The following is a 21,840-nucleotide window of genomic DNA, read 5'->3' as shown; positions in this document are numbered from 1 at the left end:
TAGCTTCCCTGACCTCCCCAGGCCAATGCATCAAGAGAGAGTCACCATAGTGTTTCTGCTCCTAGGTGAGTGGCAAGGTGTGTAGGCTGTCAGGAAAATTGTCAGATATGCCCAAGCAGAAAGAAACAGCAGGCTCTTACTGAGCACCAGGCCTACATCACGGTGGGGCTCCATACATTCTTGTCAAATGAATTAAGGATTCCTAAGGGTGTGGGAAGCAATATGGGGGAGGTTTTACACACGGCCTCTGGCAGGTACTACCCAGCACTGAGCCCTAGTTCTGCTCCCATGCTAGCTGGGCATGCTTGGGCATGCTACTTGATCTCTCTGTCCTATTTCCTCATCTATAAAATGGGGATTATGGTGATAATGATGATGATGATGATGATAACAATAATAACTGTTGTTAGGTGTAAAGCAGTTAAAATACTGCCTGGCTCATAACAGGTACCAGATAAGTGTTTGCTATTATTATTAAGACTAGAAATGTAGTTATTCCAAGGAATTGAATGTTACTTTTGCTTTTAAAAATTTTTTTAAAAAGTTTATTTATTTTGGGGGGGGTAAGGGGCAGAGAAAGAGGGAGAGAGGAATCCTAAGCAGGTGTCCCGAATATTACTTTAACCAGAAGCTATGGATTTCCTTATCTTGCAGGCAATCTCTGCCCCCACAAGCTCCTCCCCTACACATGGAACCGTATATTGCAAGGGTCGGCAAGCTTCTTCTGTAAAGGGTCAAACAGTAGTTTAGACTTCACAGGTCACACAGTTTATGTCACAACTACTCACCTGTGCTGTTGTAGCATAGAAACAGCCAAGACAATATGTAAATGAATAAGCAAGGCTGTGTTCTAATAAAACTTTATTTACAAAAATAGAAGGCAGGCCAGATTTAGCCCACAGACCACAAATTGCCAACCCCCAATCTACTGGGATTCTATCATTTTACAAGAAACTGTAAAATGAATTCTACCTTTTCTAAGAAAACTGCCTGGATCCCTGCTATGAGATTTCACCTTCCTCTCCCTGAATTTCCAAAACATTGGGTCTGAAGGGAGCTTACTATCATGGAAAGAATAAGTAGGAAATCTGGGTTTAAGCTCTGCCCTACTGCATGACTTTGAGTAAGCGAGGCACTTAATATCTGTGAAGCCTCAGTTTACTCACCTGCAAAACAAGTATAAAATATGTAAATATAATATAAATAATATTAAAATATAAAACATAAGATATTTTGCACACCTTACAGTGTGGCGTGAAGAGCAAATAGTGCGCATGGATGTGATTTGCAAACGGTAAAACACTACATAATGGAAGCGGGTCTGCATGTGTCCCTTACGCTTAGGACAGTGCTGCACCAGATCCCAGCAGTGGTATTAAGTACAGATTTTTATAACACACATATTGGTATGTGTCTATATCTGTATTGATCTTCTCAGGCAGATGGAGAACTCAGGGGACACAGGCCCAGGAGAGAGAGGACAGCATTCTTGGGTAGAAGCTACAGAATGCTTGTCAACTTGAGATATAGGTTGGGGTCGAGTGCAGCAGGTCTAGATTGCCATGACAGGCTGGAAAGGGAGGAAGGCTTCTAAAGGCATCTATGGCTAGAAACCTGTATTAGCGTCTTGGGGCTGATGCAACAAATTACCACAAGCTTGGTGGCTTAAAGCAACAGAAATATATTTTCTCACAGCGCTGGAAGCCAGAAGTCTGAAATCCACGTGTTCGCAGGGCCATGCTCCTTTCAAAGGTTGTAGGGAAGAATTTGTTTCTTGCTTCTTCTGGTTTCTCGTGGTTGCTGACATTCCTTGGCTTATAGACACATGACTCCAATCTTTGCTTCCATCTTCACATTGCCTTCCATGCTTCTTTGTGTCTTTTATTTCTCCTGTCTCTTATAAGGATGCTTGTTACTTGATTTAGAACCTGCCTGGATAATCCAGGATGATCTTACCTCAAGATCCTTAATTACATCTGCAAAGGGTTTTTTTTTTGTTTTTGTTTTTTTTTTTTTCTAAATGAGGTCACACTCATAAGCTCCAAGGAGTTCAATGTGACATATCTTTTAGGGTCACCATTCAACCCACTATAGAATCTTATTATTTTCACTCAACTTTTTATCTGAAGTATTTCCCATGTCATTGAACAGTCTTCCAAAAACATTATTTTGATGGCTGATAAGATCCCATAATGTGGGTATAGCAAAATTAGTTCATTTCCTCTTGCTAGACGTTTATATTGCTCATGATTTTCCACTGGCATAATAAGGATGCAGTGCATGGGCCTTGGAGTCAGATTCTGATTCTTTCATTTACCAAGGATGTAATAATAGTCAAGTTCCATAAAATTTTCTGGCCTCAGTGTCTCATTTGTGAAATGAAGATCATAATAGTTATCTCATGGGGTGACTCAGAGGATCATAGGAATGAATGTATATAAAGTGGCCAGCAGTCGAGGTTTGGCACATACAAGTGCTTAGCAGTTTAGTAAATTGCAGACACTTTTGTTTTATTCATATTGATGGCACGTCAGTTAATTTACTTAGGATGGATTTATAGAAGTACGATTCCCAAGTCAAGGGATATAGACATTTTTAAGACTCTTGGTTCACATTGTCAAATTGCATTCCAGAAAAAGCATCTGCAAAGACACTCAGCCTTACCTAATCCTACACAGTAACTACTCTCTCTGGACTGTGATGGCCGGCTAAATCAATGGACAAGAATTTTACAAGTACCTGTTATGGAACCAGGGTTAAGGGACCCACGGGGATAAGGTGGGCAGGGGATGCTTCAAGAAGGAACATCTTCCCAGAAGTGGACCTTGAAAAAGGAGCAAGTACTAGAGGAGAAGTAGTAGTCGGGCCTGGAGGCTTGCACCTCACTGCTCTCAGGTGTCTCATGAAGGGCAGAAGTGGAAAAGGCTGGGGAGACTCCACGGTGAAAGACTAGGACAGTCTTGAGCACTGGCCTGGCAAGGGAGGTCACATTTTTTTTTTCTTTTGCTTTAGAAAACTAGAAATTCATAAAAATTTTTGAGCAGGGAAAGGCTAATGAAAGGCATTTAGAAAGAGTACAAGGGTCTAGATGGATCAAGCCTGGAGCCAAAAGGCCAGCCACAATTGGAACTATAAATCTTATCCTGTGTCAGAAGCAAGATATGCTAGCATGACTTGGTGGCAGGGCTCACGCTACTTAGCACATGGAGTTCTGAGCCTCCAGCCACCATCTCCTCCAAATGTCCAACACCGAATCTTCAAGAAGCTCCAAGCTTCTTTGAGCGGCTGCCATTGTTTCCTGGGGCTCTGGGATGAATGGCTCCTAGTTGCTATGGTTCTGGGAGGTATTAACCTGATAATTTTATTATTAACTGTCCAGGCCGTAAGTGTCTTTGAACCAGTGACTCTTCCAGGAATTTCTTCTCTTCCACTATGATGTCCTCCCCAGGGGAGGGAAAATACTTGATGACTGACCAGCTCTATGTCCCCTTTGGTGATTAATATGCCTCTCTGGTCAGGATAGGGGTATGCAGGAGGAGGAGACCTCCTCACACTTTGGGCCTGACCACACTGACATACTCTAGTCCATGGTGCCAGGAACTGAAGGAGGGAAAAGTATATGAAGGACCCGGAAGGGACTGTGGGGAGACTTCTGTGTAAGCAGAGAACACTTCTTCCAACCCAACAACTCATAGTTCAGGCTGCTATAACAGATTATCATGGACTAGGGGGCTTAAACAACACATGTTTATTTCTCAAGTTTCTAGAGGCTAGAAACTCAAAAGCAGAGGCCAGCATGGTCAGGTTCTGGTGAAAACCCTTTTCCATGCTGCAAACATCCAACTTCTCATTGAATCCTCACATGGTGGAAAGAGAGTGAGCTAGCACTCTGGGATCTCTTTTACAAGGGCACTGATCCTATTCATGCACCCCTTGTGGTATGCCCTTGGACCCTGTGTCTGTGTGGTCTTTCCCCTGAAATTCTCCTCCCTGCCATCTCAGTCTTTTCATTCGTTCACTCTCATGACCTAATTACTTCACAAAAGCCCCACCTCCTAAAACCATCACATTGGGGGTTAGGATTTCAACATATGAATTTGGGTGAGGAGACACAAACATGCTATCCTTTAACACCAACCATGAGGCACACTCCCGTGTCACAGGCTCAGGGGGTAGAAGTAAGAGGTTGGTTCATTTAAAGTCTTCACAGAACACAGAAAAAGCCGTTTCTCTAATCTCTTCCCATTTTTGTAAATGGGACCTCACAACACACTCCCTACCCAGACAGGCACAGCGACTGTCCTGGGACACAGATAGGCCCATCAGAGGCTGCCACCTGGTGACCCATGCCCTGGGGCTTTCCTGGGCTTCAGTGCAGGGGGAAAGAGTGACGTCCACTGACCCTGAGCTCAGGGAGCCTGGTGAGTCATCACAGTTAGAGGGGTTTGACCCCCTCAGAATGCAGAGTTGGCACAGGGCCACCAATGAGGGGCTGGGGTCAGAGCAGGCTCAGCACCCAGAAAGGAGCCACTTCCCCACTATGTAAGGCTTCCAAAAGGTGGTCTGTCCTTCTTGAAGGTGATTTGCACCAATGGAGATGGTTTCGATTTGCTATTACTTGGCACATCCCTCTTTTATTTAAAAATAGCAAAGTTCCTGAATGGGTCAGAAAATCTATAGATGCATTTAAACCTCAAACAAAAACAATTCAGGTAAAACCAGAAACATTTAGAAAAACTTTTCCTGGGAAGACTGCTCACCCTATACCATTAAATAGAAGTGCTGCTGAAGGCCAGAGTTGAGATACAAAAAAAAGAGAACCCAAGGAAGATGTCACTAAATGGCTTTCATTCCAAGAGGGAATAGAGTGAGGGGTTTGCACAGAGCAGGGAAGGTGAGGAAAGCTTACCAGAGGGAATGCAAAAGGGGACTTCCTGGGGTCAAGTAAAAGGGCCCACAGAAGCTGGGAAATCCTCTTCCACCCCCACACAGTAGGCTGTTGGGACCCAGTGCTAGGGAAAGAACCTGTTCCGAGGTGACTTTGGGAAGCCAGCACATTCTCGGAGGCTGGGATTTATGAATGAACGAGACTCCCCATGGTACTGTCATGCGCTCCTTGCAGTATTCCCTTGGACCCTGTGTCTGTGCGGTCTTTCCCCTGAAATTCGTCTCCCTGCCATCTCAGTCTTTTCATTCATTCACGCACTCACTGATCAACATGTAATGAGCACTCAAATTGTGCTCCTTTGGAGCTGGAGATAAACTATGAACACAACAAACTGAATAACTGTCCTCCCTGAGCTCACGTTTGGGAGGTGGTGGAGTTGGGCAGGTGTTGGGGTGAGGGAGGAACACAGACAAGTAATTACTGTAAGACAATCAAGGCAAATGCCGTGAAGCAGAAATACAGGGTGTTTGGGGCTCAGTCAGTTAAGTGTCCGACTTCGGCTCAGGTCATGATCTCATGGTTGTGGGTTCAAGCCCCGCATCGGACTGTCTTGCTGTCAGCAGGGAGCCCACTTCAGATCTTCTGTGCCCCTCTCTCTCTGCCGGTGGCCTGCTGTGCTCTCTCAAAAATAAATAGTTTTTTAAAAGTTTTTTAAAAAGACATACAGGGTGTTCTGAGCATGTGATGGGATCCATCTTAGTCTGGGGCTGTCAGGCAGCCTCAGGGCTTTCCTGAGGAATTCACATTTGGGCCGAGCTCTGGAGGTAGAGTGTGAGTTAACTAGGAGGCAGCTGGAAGTCATGGCTGGAAGAGGAGCCAAAGTGTGTGCAGACTCAGAGGAGGGTTGCTTATTTGGGGACATGGAACACAAACTGGGAGAGTGGGAGTCTGTGTGTGGCTCAGGGAAGCAGGAGAAGCATGGGAGGGGGAATACACTCAAGACTGAGTCATTCCTCAGTGACTGCTTATTTCAGAAAGAGAAAGGAGAGAATTAAGGTGATAAGAGTGAAAGGGTTAATGTGTTACCCACTAGCTGAAGGTCATTCAGAGGCCTGTGAAAGGCAACAGGGAGTAGTAGGGACTGTGGAAAACTCCAGGATTACATACATACACATACATACACATATATACACATAGACTGTACTCAAAGGCATTTACATTTAAAATATGTTAAAACCTGTTACTGGCCAAACAAAGCAAAATCTGAGGGTCAGCACAGTTTTGGGTGCACGTTGGCTGGAAATAAGGAATGTGGAGGAGGGAGCTGGGAACTGCTTGTCCAAGAGCTAGAAAAAGAGCCAAAAGAGCCCCTCTGGTCCTGTGACTCCCCTGTGGCTGTCAGATGGTCTTCTCTGTGCCCACGCTCCTTGTGGCCCCTCCGGCTTGCCTCCCAGGGCTCACCTATTCCACAGTGACCCCATTCTCTCCAGAAGCAGGGTCGAGGGTGGGATAGTACCATTGACTTATGAATGGTGGGGTGGGGAAAGGGCTCCGAGCAGCTATCCGTAGCTCAGGAGGGCCTGGCTATGGGTTACAAGCCCTACTGGGTTCCCCTGGGCTTAGTGAGACTGGCAAGCTACGGCATGAAGATGTGAGGGTGAGGTAGAGAAGGGAAAAAAAAACAGATGATGCAGAAAGGAGTTGTTGTAGCAGATGTATCACCTGAGAAGATAAGACCAGAGAACTTACACACTTATCAGTTATTCTACCATTAATTTCCTAGCCCAATTTTGGGTCATTTGCATCTCATAATTGGCTCTTTCAAAACTTGAAGGCAGGGAGCTTATTTGGCAACCTCCTCCACGTTCCCTTTGTGACAGGAGAAGCATGGCTGAGCTTATTTTAAATGTAATCACGTTTGATCAAAAAACCCCCCACGATGATTGGTTTTCCCTTTCTTTGCTCTGATTTCAATGACCTTGCACGTATTGGGGTTTTTTTTCTGCATTTAATCTCTTCTCAGGTGTGCAGAGGGAAGATGCTCAGCCTTTGTGTTTGCTTTCCCTACAATTCTGATTAAGAACTACTTTAATGTTGCTAGACCTTTGTGAGGCAAACCTCTTTACAAGACAGGAGGAAGAGCTATCTCACTGAAAAAGAAACACTTTTAAAGGCCATTTCAATATGCAAACATTTCTCTCGCCACACACATGCATCTAATTGCTTGTTTCTAAAACAAAATGCAGAGACATTCCCTGAAAGAAACTCAGCTGAGCCAGAATTTTGAAATGACAGGTTCATGAACAGCAAGTCGCTAAATGCAGTGAAAATTTGTGGCTTCTTGATGGCCCAATGTTCATTTCACTTAATGCCAGAATAGCACTGAGTTTATGTTCAGGGATTTACTTTTTCTCAGTCCATAGGATTCTAGTGGAGTTGACTTTGTCTTAAGTCCCCCCAGATTGTTACATCTGGGCTGAGACAACCAGAGAATCACATTCTCTGGCTGGTTCAGGGATGGCCACCTGACCAAAGACTGGCCAATTAGGGTCAAGAAGACTCAATTTGGGACAGGTTTCAGCCACGAGGGAGGAAGATTCTTTCCCTTTCCTGCTGTACCAAAACCTGAAAGGACATGAGGCGTGAGCTGCCATGGCCATCTTGTCTCCACAACAAGAAGACTTATGAGAGCCAATATGTCAGAAGGCAGAGCCAGGAAAAGAAATCCTGTCCTTGTAACATCGCTTGAGCATTTGAATCTCATAGTGCCTGAAGCCAGCCTACCCCACAGACTTCTACACGATCCAGTACATTTTCAGTTTTTCCTGGAGTCTGTCTGAATCAGGTCTTCTCAGTCTTCTGGGTATCATCTGTCCAAACATAAAGCAATATGGCTGGTTCCAGTATATGATTCCAGTGAAATCTGTCCCATTACTTTATAGTCACATCTTATTGTTGCTGTATAATGCTTTCAACTTCTTGAAGCATCTTGACCAATGTGTTATTGCATTTCATCCAGGCCATCCTTATGGGAATTTTCCCACATCACCTCCATATACTAAGCCTCTCCCCCAAGATGATCTGCTAGTACAAAGAAGAGCCCCGATTTCCCCGTAGGCCCACAGAAGATCCTCTCTGCCCACATCCTCTTTTCTTGAAAGAAAAAGTTAAACATTTTAATAACTACCCAAGGAAACCCAGTCTTGGGAGGGGTGATTAAACAGGAGGTTCTTTTTCACCGCAGTCTCATAATAGACAAATCCCAGGAAAAATCCCAAGTGTCCAGCCATTAGCACCTCTATATCATTAGTAAGAAACCTTTGACAAGGCAGACCTAAATGTCCAATTGCCAAAAAAATACAGGTGACAAGGCCAACTTTGTGTGTAGTATGCCATGTTTGAGGTTTTAAAAAATTGCTGAGAGGGAGTTGATTTTGGGGGTGCTGGAAGATGTGGTTAAGGAGTGGCATTGTAGGAGCCTACAGCTGGGAAGGAAACGAGGTGACTGCTTGTCTTCTGGAGGAAAAGGCAGATCCCTGGTTCTCTGCATTCTCTCAATGTCTTAACATTTTCATTACGTGTTTTCTACCCAGTCATCGATCTGGGCTATGTCTGCGGAGGCCAGGGCCAAGATGGCCTCATTCTCTAATGCTTTCTGGGATTAACCTTATTTTGTACAATGTGTATATGGCTTGAAACCCCAAGCTCGAGGCACCTGGCTGACTCAGTTGGTGGAGCATGCGTTCTCAGGGTTCTGGCTTCAAGCACCATGCTGGGTATAGAGATTACTTAAAAATAAAAATATTTTAAAAAATGTACCAAGCTCAAGGGGCAGGAACAGAGGAGTGAAGGCTGTAAGAACCTAGGCATTTCATGGGCCTTGTGCCTTCCCCAGACCCCCGAGGAGGTGGCACCAGGAACACAGGGTCCACAGCAGGGACCAGGAGCCGGGGAAACACTTTGAGAGGGGCAGGTACTCAGCCTATGAGGAGCAGGAGGGACGTATGAATCAACCGAACAAGCACCTATGATGATTCAAGAACCAGCAGGCCAAATGTTCTCAACAGCAGCAACAAGAACAATCACAGCAATGCCCAGGGGAGTGCAGGACTCCTCTCATCCAAGACCCTTTCAGGGACCCTCTCTCACCCCCAAGATGTCTGGGAATCAAGTAGACATGGGCTCTGCAGACAGGACTAACTCCAGCACTAGGAAGCTACTGAATTTACAGGAGAGTCTGACCCTGGAGTGTCTTATGTCCGAATGGATGGATGGTACAGTCTGTGAGCCTCATCGATGTCATTGTCAGAAGCTGTGGCTCAATGGTCTTTGCTGCTGTCAACTATTCCATAGTGTGAATGGCACACCATCTGTTTATCCAGTCCACTATTGGTGGTCATCTGGCTTATTTTCACTTTACAACCATCACAAATCATGCTGCTTTCTTCATTGGGTTTGTACCATGTTTTCAGTTCCTAGGACTGGGGCTTGGAGTAGAATTGCTGTTCATGGGTCAAGCTTTTTATGTTCAGCTTCAGAGGATGCTGTCAATGTTCCAAAGGCAAGGCTCTGAGGAGTTTGTCTTCGCACCAGAAAGCCCCTGATGCTCGGTGTCCTCACCAACATTTGGGATTATGACACTTCTTTCTGTCAATTGGAAATTTTACTCTCTATTAATAATCTGTGGCTTTTGCTGTGGTTTTAATATTCATTTCCCTGCTGATAGTGAGGTGGGGGCATACCTCAGTTGTTCACCAGGCATTAGGATTTCTCATGTAATGTATTCATTTCTTGGCCTGTTTTTATTTGAATTGATTCTTAAAGCTCCCTTAACCATTAGTAGGCTGCAAACACCCCCCCCCCCGCCCCACCATCATTTGGCTTGTTTTTTCATCCTTTGCGTGTCTTTTCATGAATAGAATTTCTTGGCTTCAGTGTTGTTTATTTAATTGTTTCTCAAACTACCTGTGGGTGATGGAACAATTTTTTTCCCCATTTCCATCAGTGGCAGATTGATAGGTTCTGAAATAAAGTCTGATTATTAATGTAGAGGAAAATTTTTTAAAAATAAGAAAAATACTTTGACTTTTAATACTCCTTATTAGGTTTTCTTCAAGTGAAGCACCTATATTGAGCCAGACACATTCAGACACTCAACAGATGCTTTCAAATCTAAGATGGAGAGGATAAAGACATCTCACAGGCTAGGGATGCTGGAAATGGCATGTGACAGAAAAGAATATTGAACTTCCAGACATGACAAAGAGGAACACAAAAAAACCAATATAATGACAAAATGTCCTCAAGCACAAAAGTCTCAAAACAATTGGATTAAGAATGGAATATATTCTTCCCTAGCATATTTCTTGCCATATGAATGGTCTACCAGAATCAAAACCAGGGAACATAGTGATCTAACTCATTTACATGCCATTACCAAGAATGTTCTAGGGGTTTATCATTTTGAGGAAGAACTCTGCTAGCGTCAGAGTTTGGAAATGAAAGCAAATTAATTTTAGATGTGAAAAAGATGTGTTTGTGTTGAGTCTATGTATTAAATATCTGGGGGTGAGTTGAGTATGGTGTATAAGTGTGTTTATATGTTGAATGTGTGTTGAGTGTGTGTGTGCATGCCTGCAGGTGTGCCCACAGTAGGAAGGTGTGTGGCAAGGACACCAGGAGGAGAAAAACACACCTGCTTTAGATCACATGTATCGCATCAGAAAACCAAAGGGCTGCTTCCAGAGACTGATTTCTTTTGTGTAATTTGCAACTTGGCCCAAATGAAACAACAGAGCAGCTATTATTTATTTGGAGGGGATTACTTTCAGTAGTCTGGAAAAGCATGGAGGACATAGGGCCAGTGTCTGTCCTCAGCCCACATGGTAATCTCATGGTTGGAAGCTTCTTAGTCATCTCTTTCTTCAGTGGGACTTACAGCCCACTTCTCCCTTTCAAGTGAAAAGCTAATCCTTAATTATCTAGAGAGAATCACAGAATGGGATGCAATCCACCAAGAAAGTGGGGGGGGGGGTAGAGGGAGGGGTGATGACAACAAATATACCATTAAGAAATCGGTTTGTGGGCTCTCATTCAGTTACCTATGTGACGGGTATAATCTAGACGCTCAATAGGCTGAAAGCTCTTCAAGACCTGCGACTTTATGCCTCCCTATCCAGCCCCCTCCCCCTCTTTCTCACACTCGGCACTGTGAAGATCTTAATAATAACAGTGATAATAGCTAACACTGAGCACCTGCTCTGTGCCAAGTGCCATGCGGAAGCTTCACTGCAGTTGACAAGGGGCCATATGCTTTGGCAAAGAAGACTTTGCCTTCTCAGCTCATACTCCTCCCTCTCTGGGCTCCAGTCACACCAGCCTTTGTTTAGTTCTTGAGCCCACTAAGCTTTTCCCCCTCTGAGAGCCTCTGGGCTTGCAGTTCCCTCTACCTGGAAGCTTCTCTCTCCAACCCTCAGCATGGTCGACTCTGTCAAATGCTGCTGAAAGACCAACCAAGTTCAGAACACAGCAGTAATTGCTGGACTGGGGCAAAGCAGAAACTCTCGGTTGTCTTGACAGGTGTGGTCTCGGTGGCTTAGGGACAACAGAAGCCCCAACTGCAGAGCACAGAGACCACATAGAGTGAACAAGTAGAGATGGTAATTACAAAAATGCCGTGAACAGAGGCAGAAAAATAAGGTAATGGCAGGAGAGTGATGTGGGGTCAAGGAGGGTTTTTTGTTTGTTTTTTTCCTTTTAAAACAAGAGATAAGAGAGTGTGCCTCTATATGGATGGAAATAGCACAAGCCTCTGGTACACAGGGATAATTTCTGGGAAGAGACGTTTTGGAGAGGAGCCAAGTGAAAACAGGGTCTGATAGGATGGGAAAATTGCAGATTGTCAGGCAATATTGAGTTTGCTCAATAAATTTAATGCTCACAAAAATCCTATGGGGTAGATTCTGTTGTTTTTCTTATTTCATAGATAGGAAATCTAAGGGCCAGCAGTGTGAAATACCTTGTCCAAGGTCATATTCAGGCAGGTACAGGAGCTAATGGTGACGTGACACAACATTCTGACCCCTGGTTTATCACAGGATCCAAGTGCAAGAGTATGGAGGGTGAAAAGTCAGAGAGAAGCTCGAGAGTTAACAGGGATACACCTAAAACCCAAGGCTTGCAATTCAGATCCTGGAGAAATGGAACAGCTCCAGTGGTTTATAAACATGGAGATTTTCAAGACTTTGTATATTGCAAAAAAAAAAAACAAAAAACAAACAAACCCAAAAACAAAAAAACCCAAAAACAAAAAAACCCAAAACGTATCTGTTTGCAATGTTCTATGTTGATGCTTGGGTGTTTGCTTTGAGCCACATTTCCAGTTCATATGCTTTTCTGTTTGTGTGTTACATTTCACAACAAAAGGTTTAGAAGGAAGCCTGAGCTGCCTTGTTGATGGTTGATAACATGTGACTATCTCCCCTCAAAATGTGGCCCAAGTCAGTAATTAAAAAACCTGGTCATCGAAACCACCTGGGAAAACTTCTAAAATGAAGATTCTCATCCAAGACCAGGGACTCAGAATTCCCCGGCACACAGCCCAGAACATGTATCATCGGAAAGCTCCCTGTGACTCTAATGCTCGGCTAAGTTTGGGAACTGCTCACCTCAAGCACACTAGGTTCAGTTAAAATCAATGTTTTCTGCAGTGTTGTTTCCTACGGTCTTTGGAGATGTTCAAAATATGCCTCCTGCCAGTCGGCTAATCAACTCAACAATGTCGTCTGTTCTCTTCTCCTGCCCTGTACCCTAAACCTGACCCTACCTATTTCTTTCTGATCTTTCCACTGCTTCATACATGGGATAAGAAAATATATGCAAACACATGGTGTTTACCTTAAACACTGAATGATCATAAAATCGATCACGTCTCTTCTCTCATTAGCATCCCTCTCCCTTGACAACTCAGGGGAAAGACTCCATGCCACCCTGAGGAGAGAGCTTTATAGGGAGGTCAGAGCCATAGACAGTGGCACATACACTCATGTGGGAATTAAGCAGCTTCCTGACTGAGCTAAACCTAGCAGCAGATAGGGGGAAAATCCACCAAGAAGCCACAGCAGTGTACTGGTCAGGGAAGGAGAAACTGTCCACACTCATTTTTAATCCAGAGCCAGCTGACCATGGCCATTCCTGGAAAGGAAGGCAGAAATGCTCGGGTGGGGGTGGACATTTTAGAAGGTAAGAGCTGAAGTGGCCAAACCAGCCAGGGTTCATGATCAAGACTCACAGAGGCCCTAGAGGAGCCAGCTCTGGGAGTATTACTTTCCTTCATTCTCTAACCCAGAAAGAACACAATCAAAATACAGTTCCAAAAAAGAGAAAGAAAAGAAAGAAAGAAAGAAAGAAAGAAAGAAAGAAAGAAAGAAAGAAAGAAAGAAAGAAAGAAAAGAAAAGAAGAAAAAAAGTATAGCTCCAGTTGCCACCGTTCCCCAAAAAGAAAGAAGAAAAAGAGCGTGAGTTTAAGACTTTGCTTTGCCATTTGAATCTCAAGAGTGCATAAGAAGTAGCAGTCAGAGCAGAGATGCTCTATTAAAGCCTGACTCATCCTTGGCAATTTATTGTGCCCCCCCTTCCTTGTGACACAGAGGAGTGAGGTGAGTAATCCTCTACGCAGCCAGAGAAAAATAGATCCCCAAATGCTTTCCATTATGCTAAAGGCCTGTGTCACCAGCTGCTGCGGCAGGGGGTGTGGTCACCATCCATTGCTGGGGAACTGTCACATCTTCTGACTCCCTCTCTCCAGGGCTATTTGTGGTTCTAAAAGTGCAACAAGCAGGAACTAAAAACTGATCGGCAGAGAAGTCTAAAAGCCCTACTGGGGGTCTCATGAGAGCCTTTATATGCAGGAGTCCACAAGGCCACACAAAAAGAAAACAGTTGGATCCACTTTCTGCTGCTTGATGCTTCCCTGCCCCTTCCCCACAGGCATAAGAACTACCTCTTTTTCCCCCAGAGTAAAAATAGCTACTATTTACTGATTGCCTGTTGCATGTCAGGCACTGAGCAAAGTATTTTCCTTGGGTTATGCAAACTAATTCATGTGTGTGTGTGCACACATGTGTGCATACATATACGAACACATACATCCTGAGGTGGGTACTAACAGAATCTCCTTTTACAGTAAATTCCCACAATTGGCCCCAGAATTACCTGGTTAATGCAGGACACAGACCCAGGCAGTCTTCAGAAGAGAAGAAAGCTCTAAACAAACACAACCATATTACATTACCTGCTTGGCTAAATGCAGTTATTTGAACAATGAACAAGAGAAGTAGAGGAAAAAATTTCTGTTGCTTCATTTATTTGTTTCACAGAGTCCCCAGGTCTTATCCCAGAGACTGGAATACTGATCAATAACCCCAGATGTCCTAAAAGCATTTTTTCTTACAAAAGGCCTTCTAAAAGGAGGAAATGGAGATGTGGTCATTGCCAGAGCTAGAGGCTTGCTAATAAAGCAGTAGTGGGTACAAATCACAGGTAATTACGTGAAGCTTCTTCCTCCCTTACAAAAACTTAAAAAGAAAAAAACCTGAAAGCCTCTATCTTCCTCTATGCGGCTCTAAAAACATATATTAATTTCCAATATATCAGAACCATACTTTCCCCTTCTGGAATTGACCACATTATCCTCCTACCCAGCTGGAGCTGTGCTAGGGAGAAAAATAAATGTTTGTCTCAATGGCATTTTCTTATTCAGCTAATTGATTTTTTTTTTAAATAACAATAATGCTTGAACATCCAGCCGTCTAATTACTAGCAGCTTTTTATTTGCACTATCATTAACTTCACAGCTGCCTTGCCAGTGACAAGTGATACCACAGAGACATCAGCTGCAACACTTAGTTTCTGAAAGGAAGAACATGAAAAAGGCTTGACTCTCCCTCTGTCAAGGTCAGTGAGGGCTGCAGGCTGATTTCAGTAACACAAGTGCCCGACTTCAAATCAAGGAAACTGCATGTGGAACCATGTTGGGTGGAAGGAACCTTGAAGGGCATGTGGCTCAATGCATTTACAGTTGAGTCAATTTGAGGTCCAGAGAGGTTAAGTGACTTGCACAGGATTACACAGCTACCCACCTCCTGCACTGGAACTGAAGCCCAGGCCTCCTGATTCCTTAGCTATTTTTTAAAACATTTAAATTGAAGCATACTAACAGAGAAGTATATCTATCATGAATATACAACTTGAATTCAAGTATCTTGAAGTGAACACATCCATGAAACAACCACCCAAGTCCAGAAACAGACCACCTCAGAAGCCCCCCTGGTGTTCTCCTTCCATTCACTACAAACTCTCTCCTCCCCAAAGATAATCAAGATGCTGACTTCTAACATCACAGATTACTTTGGCTTGGCCCATGTTCTTTCAATAAAGAGCTGTTTTATTATGTGGCGTTTAGCTACTCAGGCCTAAAAAATAAATGTTTACTTGGAGAATATTAAATGATATATTAAGAAAGTATATACCAAAAGTTTCAAAACCCCATACCATTAAGGAGTATGGGGTCTCCCTTGGGAGTGATGAAAACGTGATGTGAATTTTACCTCAATAAAAAGACCTCATCACTTAGGGCATATACATTTCACTGTATGTAAATTTAAACTAAATTGTAAAAATATCTTTACTCTTAAAGACAGCATCTCCCTAACAAAGGCTTATCAATACATTCCATGTGTCTGTCCTACAAGCCTTAAGTTACCACCTTGGTGTTCTCCTTTGGCTCTCTTCTCTTCGTTGCAGTGCAATGTGAGTTTTGCCCTCATCTCTCCACTAAACAGTCCCATATCTGGGTCATCTGGCCCAAGCCAATGGCCAGTTCTCTGTCCTCCTCTTACTTAATCTCAGTGTCAGCATTCAACCTAGATGACAACTCTCTTGTTCTCCAAACACTTGTCTAAGCTTCTGTGTCATCATGTTTGTCTGGTTTTCTTCTTACTTCACCAGCCGTTTCTCATTTCCCTTTGCTCCTTCTCCCATTGGTGCAGGCCCAGGGCTGTTTTTGATCATCAATCTTTTCCTCTTTAGTTGAGTGTCCTCCCCCAGTCCATCCATATGTCTATGACATGCAAATAACTATCTCTAGCCTAAACATCTCTGCTGAATTTGAGGTGTGGCTAACCAACTGCCCACTTGACCTCTACTTGAATGTCCCACACAGTTAAGACAGAAGTATGGATTCTTTTCTACCCCAATTCAGATTTCTCCTTTTTGTAAATGACACCATCATCCACTTAACTGCTTGGACTAAAACTTGATCATTCTGCTTGCATCATCCCTTTCCTCACACCTCACTTGTAACCCATCAGTATATCCTACTGGCTCTGCCTCCAAAATGTATCCTAAATCCACCACCTGTCTCCATTTCCATCTTGGATACTCCAACCCTGGTCCAGGGTCCCTCCTTTATTTCTTGCCTGGACTACTGTGTTATCTCCCAATAGGCCTTTCTTCCTTCCCTCTTGTCTTCCTTTAGTCCAACCTTCACCCAACAATGGTAAATTCGATCCTCTTAACACTCCAGTGAGTGACCACTGCATTCAGAATAAAACCCAAACTCTCAGGTTAAGGAACTGCCTCAGCTTACCTGTCCAGTCTCTTGTTTCTTCACTTGTCCCTCACTCAGGACACTCCAGCCATACTCACTGCCTGTCTCCCGAATAGGCCAGTCTTATTCATATCTCAGGGACTTTACATTTGCTCTTTTTTTTTAATGTTTATTTTTGAGAGAGAGCAAGTGGGGGAGGGGCAGAGAGAGAGGAAGACAGAATCCCAATCAGGCTCTGTGCTGATGTGGGCCTCAAACTCAAGAACCGTGAGATCATGACATGAGCTGAAATCAAGAGTGGGATGCTTAGCTGACTGAGCTGCCCAGCTCCCCCACTCTTCTTTATGTGGGAGCATTCTTTCCTAGTCTTTGAATGGCTGCCTCTTATTATTATGACCTCATCTCAAATGTCACCACCTCCTTCAAGAGACCTTCCCTGGCTTCCCTGCTCATGATCCTATGTAATATTCTTGATTCTATCTATACCTGAACTTTTCTTATGTATTTATTGTTGATTTATTTAATAGTGGTCTCTTCCTGCTGGAAGTTAAGTTCCTCAAAGGCAGGGTCTCAGTTGTATTCATGGTTTTATCCCCAGTGCTTGGAACAATATTTGGCAATAGAAAGCACTATATAAGTTGATTGGCTGGATCTCATCAATTTATCTGAGAAGATGGGAAAGCAAGTTATCATAATATGGTCTCCATTATTTATCATTTCAGGACACCAAGTTGCAAGTAACAGAAACCTAGTTTAGACTATCTTAAGCAATAGTAAAAGAGAAGACTAGGAGTAGGCCTGTCTTTAGGCATAGCTGGTACCAGAGACTCAAAATTATATTGCCAGAATTATTGCCTTTCAATCTCTCCTTACCTCTCTCTTAGCCCTGCTCTCCTTTGGATTGGTTCCACTTGGCAAGCCCTCTTCATGCAGTGGCTCCTACCAGCTCTATGCTTAGGTTCTACATTGTACAGTTCAGCAGCCCCAGCAGAAAGACAGCTGCCTCTTCCAGTCTTTCCAGCAAAGATCTCAGAATTGACTTCCATTGGACCAACCTGGATTGTATGCCCATCCCTGAACCAATCACTGTGTCTAGAGGGAAGTAATATGCTAATTAGTCAAGTAACCCACTCCTAGATGGGAGAGTGTGATTGGGAATTGGCATCACCTGGGCCCCATGGTTTGGGGGAAGAGGAGGATTGGCCTCCCCCAAAAAACTTCAGTGCTATCACCAGGGGGCAGAGATGAAAGTTGTGGGAGGAAAAAAAAAAAAAAGATGTCCATCACAATTCTTTTTGTTTCACAGAGCTGAAATTTTTGCCAGTTCCAGAAGAAACTGTACTTTCAATGCTTAAGGAAGAAGAATGGTCTGGCTGCTGCCATCTTACAGGGCAGCCTGATGAGCTCATTCATTCACTGAATATTTACACTACACTGAGTACCTTATCTCACAAGGCCTTTGTGACACCTCCTACCCTGGAAGGGGTCATGCTTTGTCAGTCTCCTGTCAGCTGGTACTGAGTTTACTATGAAGGCCTGACCTCAGGACAGGAGGGTCAATGTCCTTGACTCTGGCTTTAAAGTTCCTGAGCCCTGGTCCATGAAGCCCTCATCTTTCTAAGTCTAATGTTTCTCTTTGCCTTGCGTCACTGTTAAGTCTTCCGGATTTTGCCCAACTCATTTTGTTGGATTGCTCCTTCCTACCCACCCCTCTGAATTTGCCTTCTGACCAAGCCTGTTGCTACCCAAAGTCTGCCTTCACATCAGGCATTTCCCTCAGCAGGTGATTCCTCCCTTAATCTTCAGCAATGGGCATCACACAGAGGGAAGAGCTAGATGTGAGTTGATCCTCACCTACCTTGTGATTACCTTTCATACACTCACAGACTGATACTCAGTAGGTCACGTTTTCCCTTCTTCGAATTCCATTTATTTAGTAAAATAGAGTTTTCCTAACCCTTTCGGATTGTTACTCCCATTTGGTCCTCTGCAATTACGTGTCTTATGCTCTGTGGCTGAGATATGGTAATAAGAGCACTGTAGTTTTTCCTCTGAGTCATGAACTTGGGGACAAAGCATTCTTCATGATCCCACTTGTTATTTCCTTTTTCTTTAACTGCAGAAAGTCACTCTGGTGGTCAGGTGAATTCCTAAGCAGTGAGCCTTTGGCACAAGTGTTCCCATTCTAACCACTTATGTTGGTTGAACCCATCTACTTGCACAAACAGAAACAAAGTTTATTTCTCTACAGAGGCTGCTAACCTGATCCACAAAAGGCAGTTTTATTTCCACCAGAGTATAAAATCCATGATGGACAGGGACTTTATTTAGTTACTACTTCATCTCCAGTACTTGGCATATATAGGTGCTCAATGACTGTGAATTCATTCATTCAACAAATGCTTATTGAGCATTTACTAAAGAGGACATTGTGCCAGGTGATACCTGGGATTGAAGGAATACAAACAAGAGTATCTAGGAGAGTATTTCAGCCACAAGTAACAGAACTGTCTTAAACAGTGAGGCACTTATTAGTGCACATAAGTGGCAGTCCAAATTTCAATGAACTCAGGTTTGCTTGATCTACCACCAAGGATCCAGGTTTTTTCACAGCTTCATCCTAAGACTTGTTCCCTCTGGAGGAGAGGGAGAGGAGGGTGAGAAAGAGCACAGAGTGGCTGCCAGTAACAACTAGTGTAACAGCAGGAAAAAGTAAAGCTTCCTACAAGAGAAAGACCCTTCCCAGAAGTCTTCAGCCTTCCTCTTGCTTCTCTCAGAGGCTACAGTTGGGTCACATGCCTATTCCTGAATCATGGATTTAGCTTCAGATTATTCAGCCCCTGACCTCACACTTAAGGTGATGGGGGCTTCCTCTGAAGCAAGGGAACTATGTTGAGGAAGGGTGACTCTCTGAACACAAGGAGGTTCTGTAAGAAATAAAGGGGGTAGGAGCTAGTGACCTGGAGATGGGGTCAGGGGTCAGCCATCACAAGATTTCTGATGCAAATCTAGAGTCTATATACAGACAGCCTATACAGACAGCCCCCAAGTTACGATGGTGTGACTTATGATTTTTCAACTTTTCAATGGTGTGAAAGCAACATGCATTCTGTAGAAACCATACTTTGAATTTTGATCTTTTCCCAGGTTAGCCATATACCATACCATCTCTCATGATGCCATCAGCCATGTGATGATGAAAATAAACAGCTGCTACACTTGTAATCAATCTGTACCCATACAATGATTCTTTTTTTCACTTTCAGTATGGTATTCAATAAATGACATGAGATATTCAACACTTCATTATAAAATACACTTGTGTTAGATGATTTTGCCCAACAATAGGCTAATGTAGGTGTTCTGAGCATGTTTAAGATAGACTAGACTAAGCGGTGATGTTCTGTAGGTTAGGTATATTAAATGCATTTTCTACTTGCGATCTTTTCAACTTACAGTGGATTTACTGGGATGTAACGCCACCATAACTTGAGGAAGATCTGTAATTTCACCTAAGTAGCAATTCTGATTCAGAAGGTCTGTTATGGGGCCTGAACATTGGTAATGTCTTAAAAACTGCACGGGCGATTCTGATGCCCAGCCTACATTGCACACCAGTGCTGTAAGCTAAGCACTTCCATTCCATAAGTGTACAAATAAGAATACAGCACAGTCCCTACCCTGGAAAGCCTACACCAAATGTTGTATAAGAGATTTTGGCATATGTGCCAGAGCAGTTCAGGGGAAGAAAAGCTCCCTCTGAGCCAGTAAGTTGGGAAAAGTTCCTGAGAGAAAGGGGGACCTCCAAGGATGAATAAGACTTGAATAGAGAACCCAGGGAAACCATGTAGTCAGAAGGGCACAGCATGAGCTGGGGTGGAAAAAGCTGGTACACGTGTCAATTCATGTCTCATGTTTGTCAGAGGACAGGCTGATCTCTTCATTGCTGCCTCGTTGGTACGTGAGAAAGGGAAGTTTTCTCATCTTGAACCCATAATTGGAGAAACTGAGGTTTGTTTCCAAAACTCGGTGAATCAGTGCTATCAGATATTCCTGATACTTTGCTGGAACTATTCACCAAGCTTCCTCTTTGAGCACAAAGGGGATTTTAAGAGGCAATGATTGGGGCTTTCACATATTTGTTTTAAAAATCAGAATCACTGGGTGGAAAAACCCTATGAGATCACCTCTCTGCTCTACCTGACCTCTGTGAGGGAGAAACAATGATCTTCTTAGAGACGGGAGATATATCAATTCCTCCTCAAAGCAAACTAAGATAAACCCAATCAAATCCAGCTAGGCTGCAAAAGTGATCGGGAGGAAAGTTAGAAATAACCTGGAGAATATGGAGGAAATTTGTAAATTGGCTGGCAGGTGGATTACATTTAAAGATGCAATTAATGACAGATTCAGAATAGAGTTTCCTTTTAGTGAGTCTGTTAACTCCCAGGCAAGAGGCTTGGTGGTTTGCTGATAGCACAGAAGGTGAGTCATGCAGCACTGGCTGGCTCAGCTAGGCTGGGACAAATGTCACCCACTCACTTTGATGGATGCACCCCATGCATAGAAATATGTGGAAAGATATTGATTTTTTTTAACTCTACCATTACTCACTGTTCTTGACAACTTATTTTCCTTCTTTGGTATATCTTTGTTGTTGATACTTCTTCTGCATCTGAATTGCTTTTTAGTGAACTTTAAAGGGATCTCTGTCATCCTAAAGGAGTTTCTGAGAGGTAGAGAGTTGGCAACAGACTTGCTGTGTGTGGCTTGGGTTGGACATTCTGGAGGAATATTGCCTCTCCCAGGTTTCAAGAACCCTCCCTATGTTATCTGTTAAGTGGGTTCAGAGCAAGAACACTAAGTAAATCAAGAAGTGTCTACAGAAAATACTAATCTGGTCATTAGCTTCAGCAATGAAAACACCCAAAATATGTGCATATTTTTCAAGTAGGGGACATACTATAAACTTTGTAAGAGAATAATTTTTTCTGGAAGCTCCTAGAAGGAGAACAGTAGGCCAACGAGAAGAGGACTGGTATAAAGCAGCAAGAGCAGAGGTGAGTTCTGGCTTGCCCACTTTCCAGTCCTTTACCCAGCCAGCTCTGGCAAATGGAAGGTGAGCAGAAGCAAAGAGCAGCTGATGTAGGGGTGTGGCAGGAGCAAAGGCCTCTCTACAAAGTTACGGGTGACTCACACCTGTACAGCTGTGAGAGTCCAACCATTCTGCGGGTCCTGGCTTTCCCAGTTTGAGCTGGTCTCTATGTTCAGAGAGAACCATCTCCCTACATGGTGGATCTGAAATCAGTAACTGCTGATGAGCTGAAAAGGACTGCAAACAAAA

General features: G+C 43.6%; 1 protein-coding gene across 10 annotated transcripts in view; it reads right to left on the bottom strand.

The window, feature by feature from the left end:
• Positions 1-826: 826 nt before the first annotated feature.
• The window catches only part of LOC131493356 (protein FAM136A-like), a 41,975-nt gene continuing 20,961 nt past the window's right edge, over positions 827-21,840 (bottom strand). For 3 of the 10 annotated variants that reach the window (XR_009252587.1, XR_009252583.1, XR_009252582.1), the window contains exons 5-7: positions 17,370-17,588; positions 14,102-14,152; positions 8,266-9,535 (exon numbers count right to left, since the gene is read on the bottom strand). Coding sequence is in view for 1 of the 10 variants with exons in the window: in XM_058697737.1 (XP_058553720.1) it covers positions 9,505-9,535; positions 14,102-14,152; positions 17,370-17,588 (301 nt within the window). In the remaining 9 variants the exon portion in view is untranslated. Of the gene's footprint in view, positions 9,536-14,101; positions 14,153-17,369; positions 17,589-17,628; positions 21,829-21,840 lie in introns of those variants that run through there. The other 7 variants (XM_058697737.1, XR_009252589.1, XR_009252588.1 and 4 more) reach the window with 7 other exon arrangements.

Source organism: Neofelis nebulosa, chromosome 13 (genome assembly GCF_028018385.1).
Source record: "Neofelis nebulosa isolate mNeoNeb1 chromosome 13, mNeoNeb1.pri, whole genome shotgun sequence".
NCBI lineage: Eukaryota > Metazoa > Chordata > Mammalia > Carnivora > Felidae > Neofelis > Neofelis nebulosa.
Note: the sequence above shows the minus strand (reverse complement) of the source record. Positions and strands in the feature narration are given on the sequence as shown.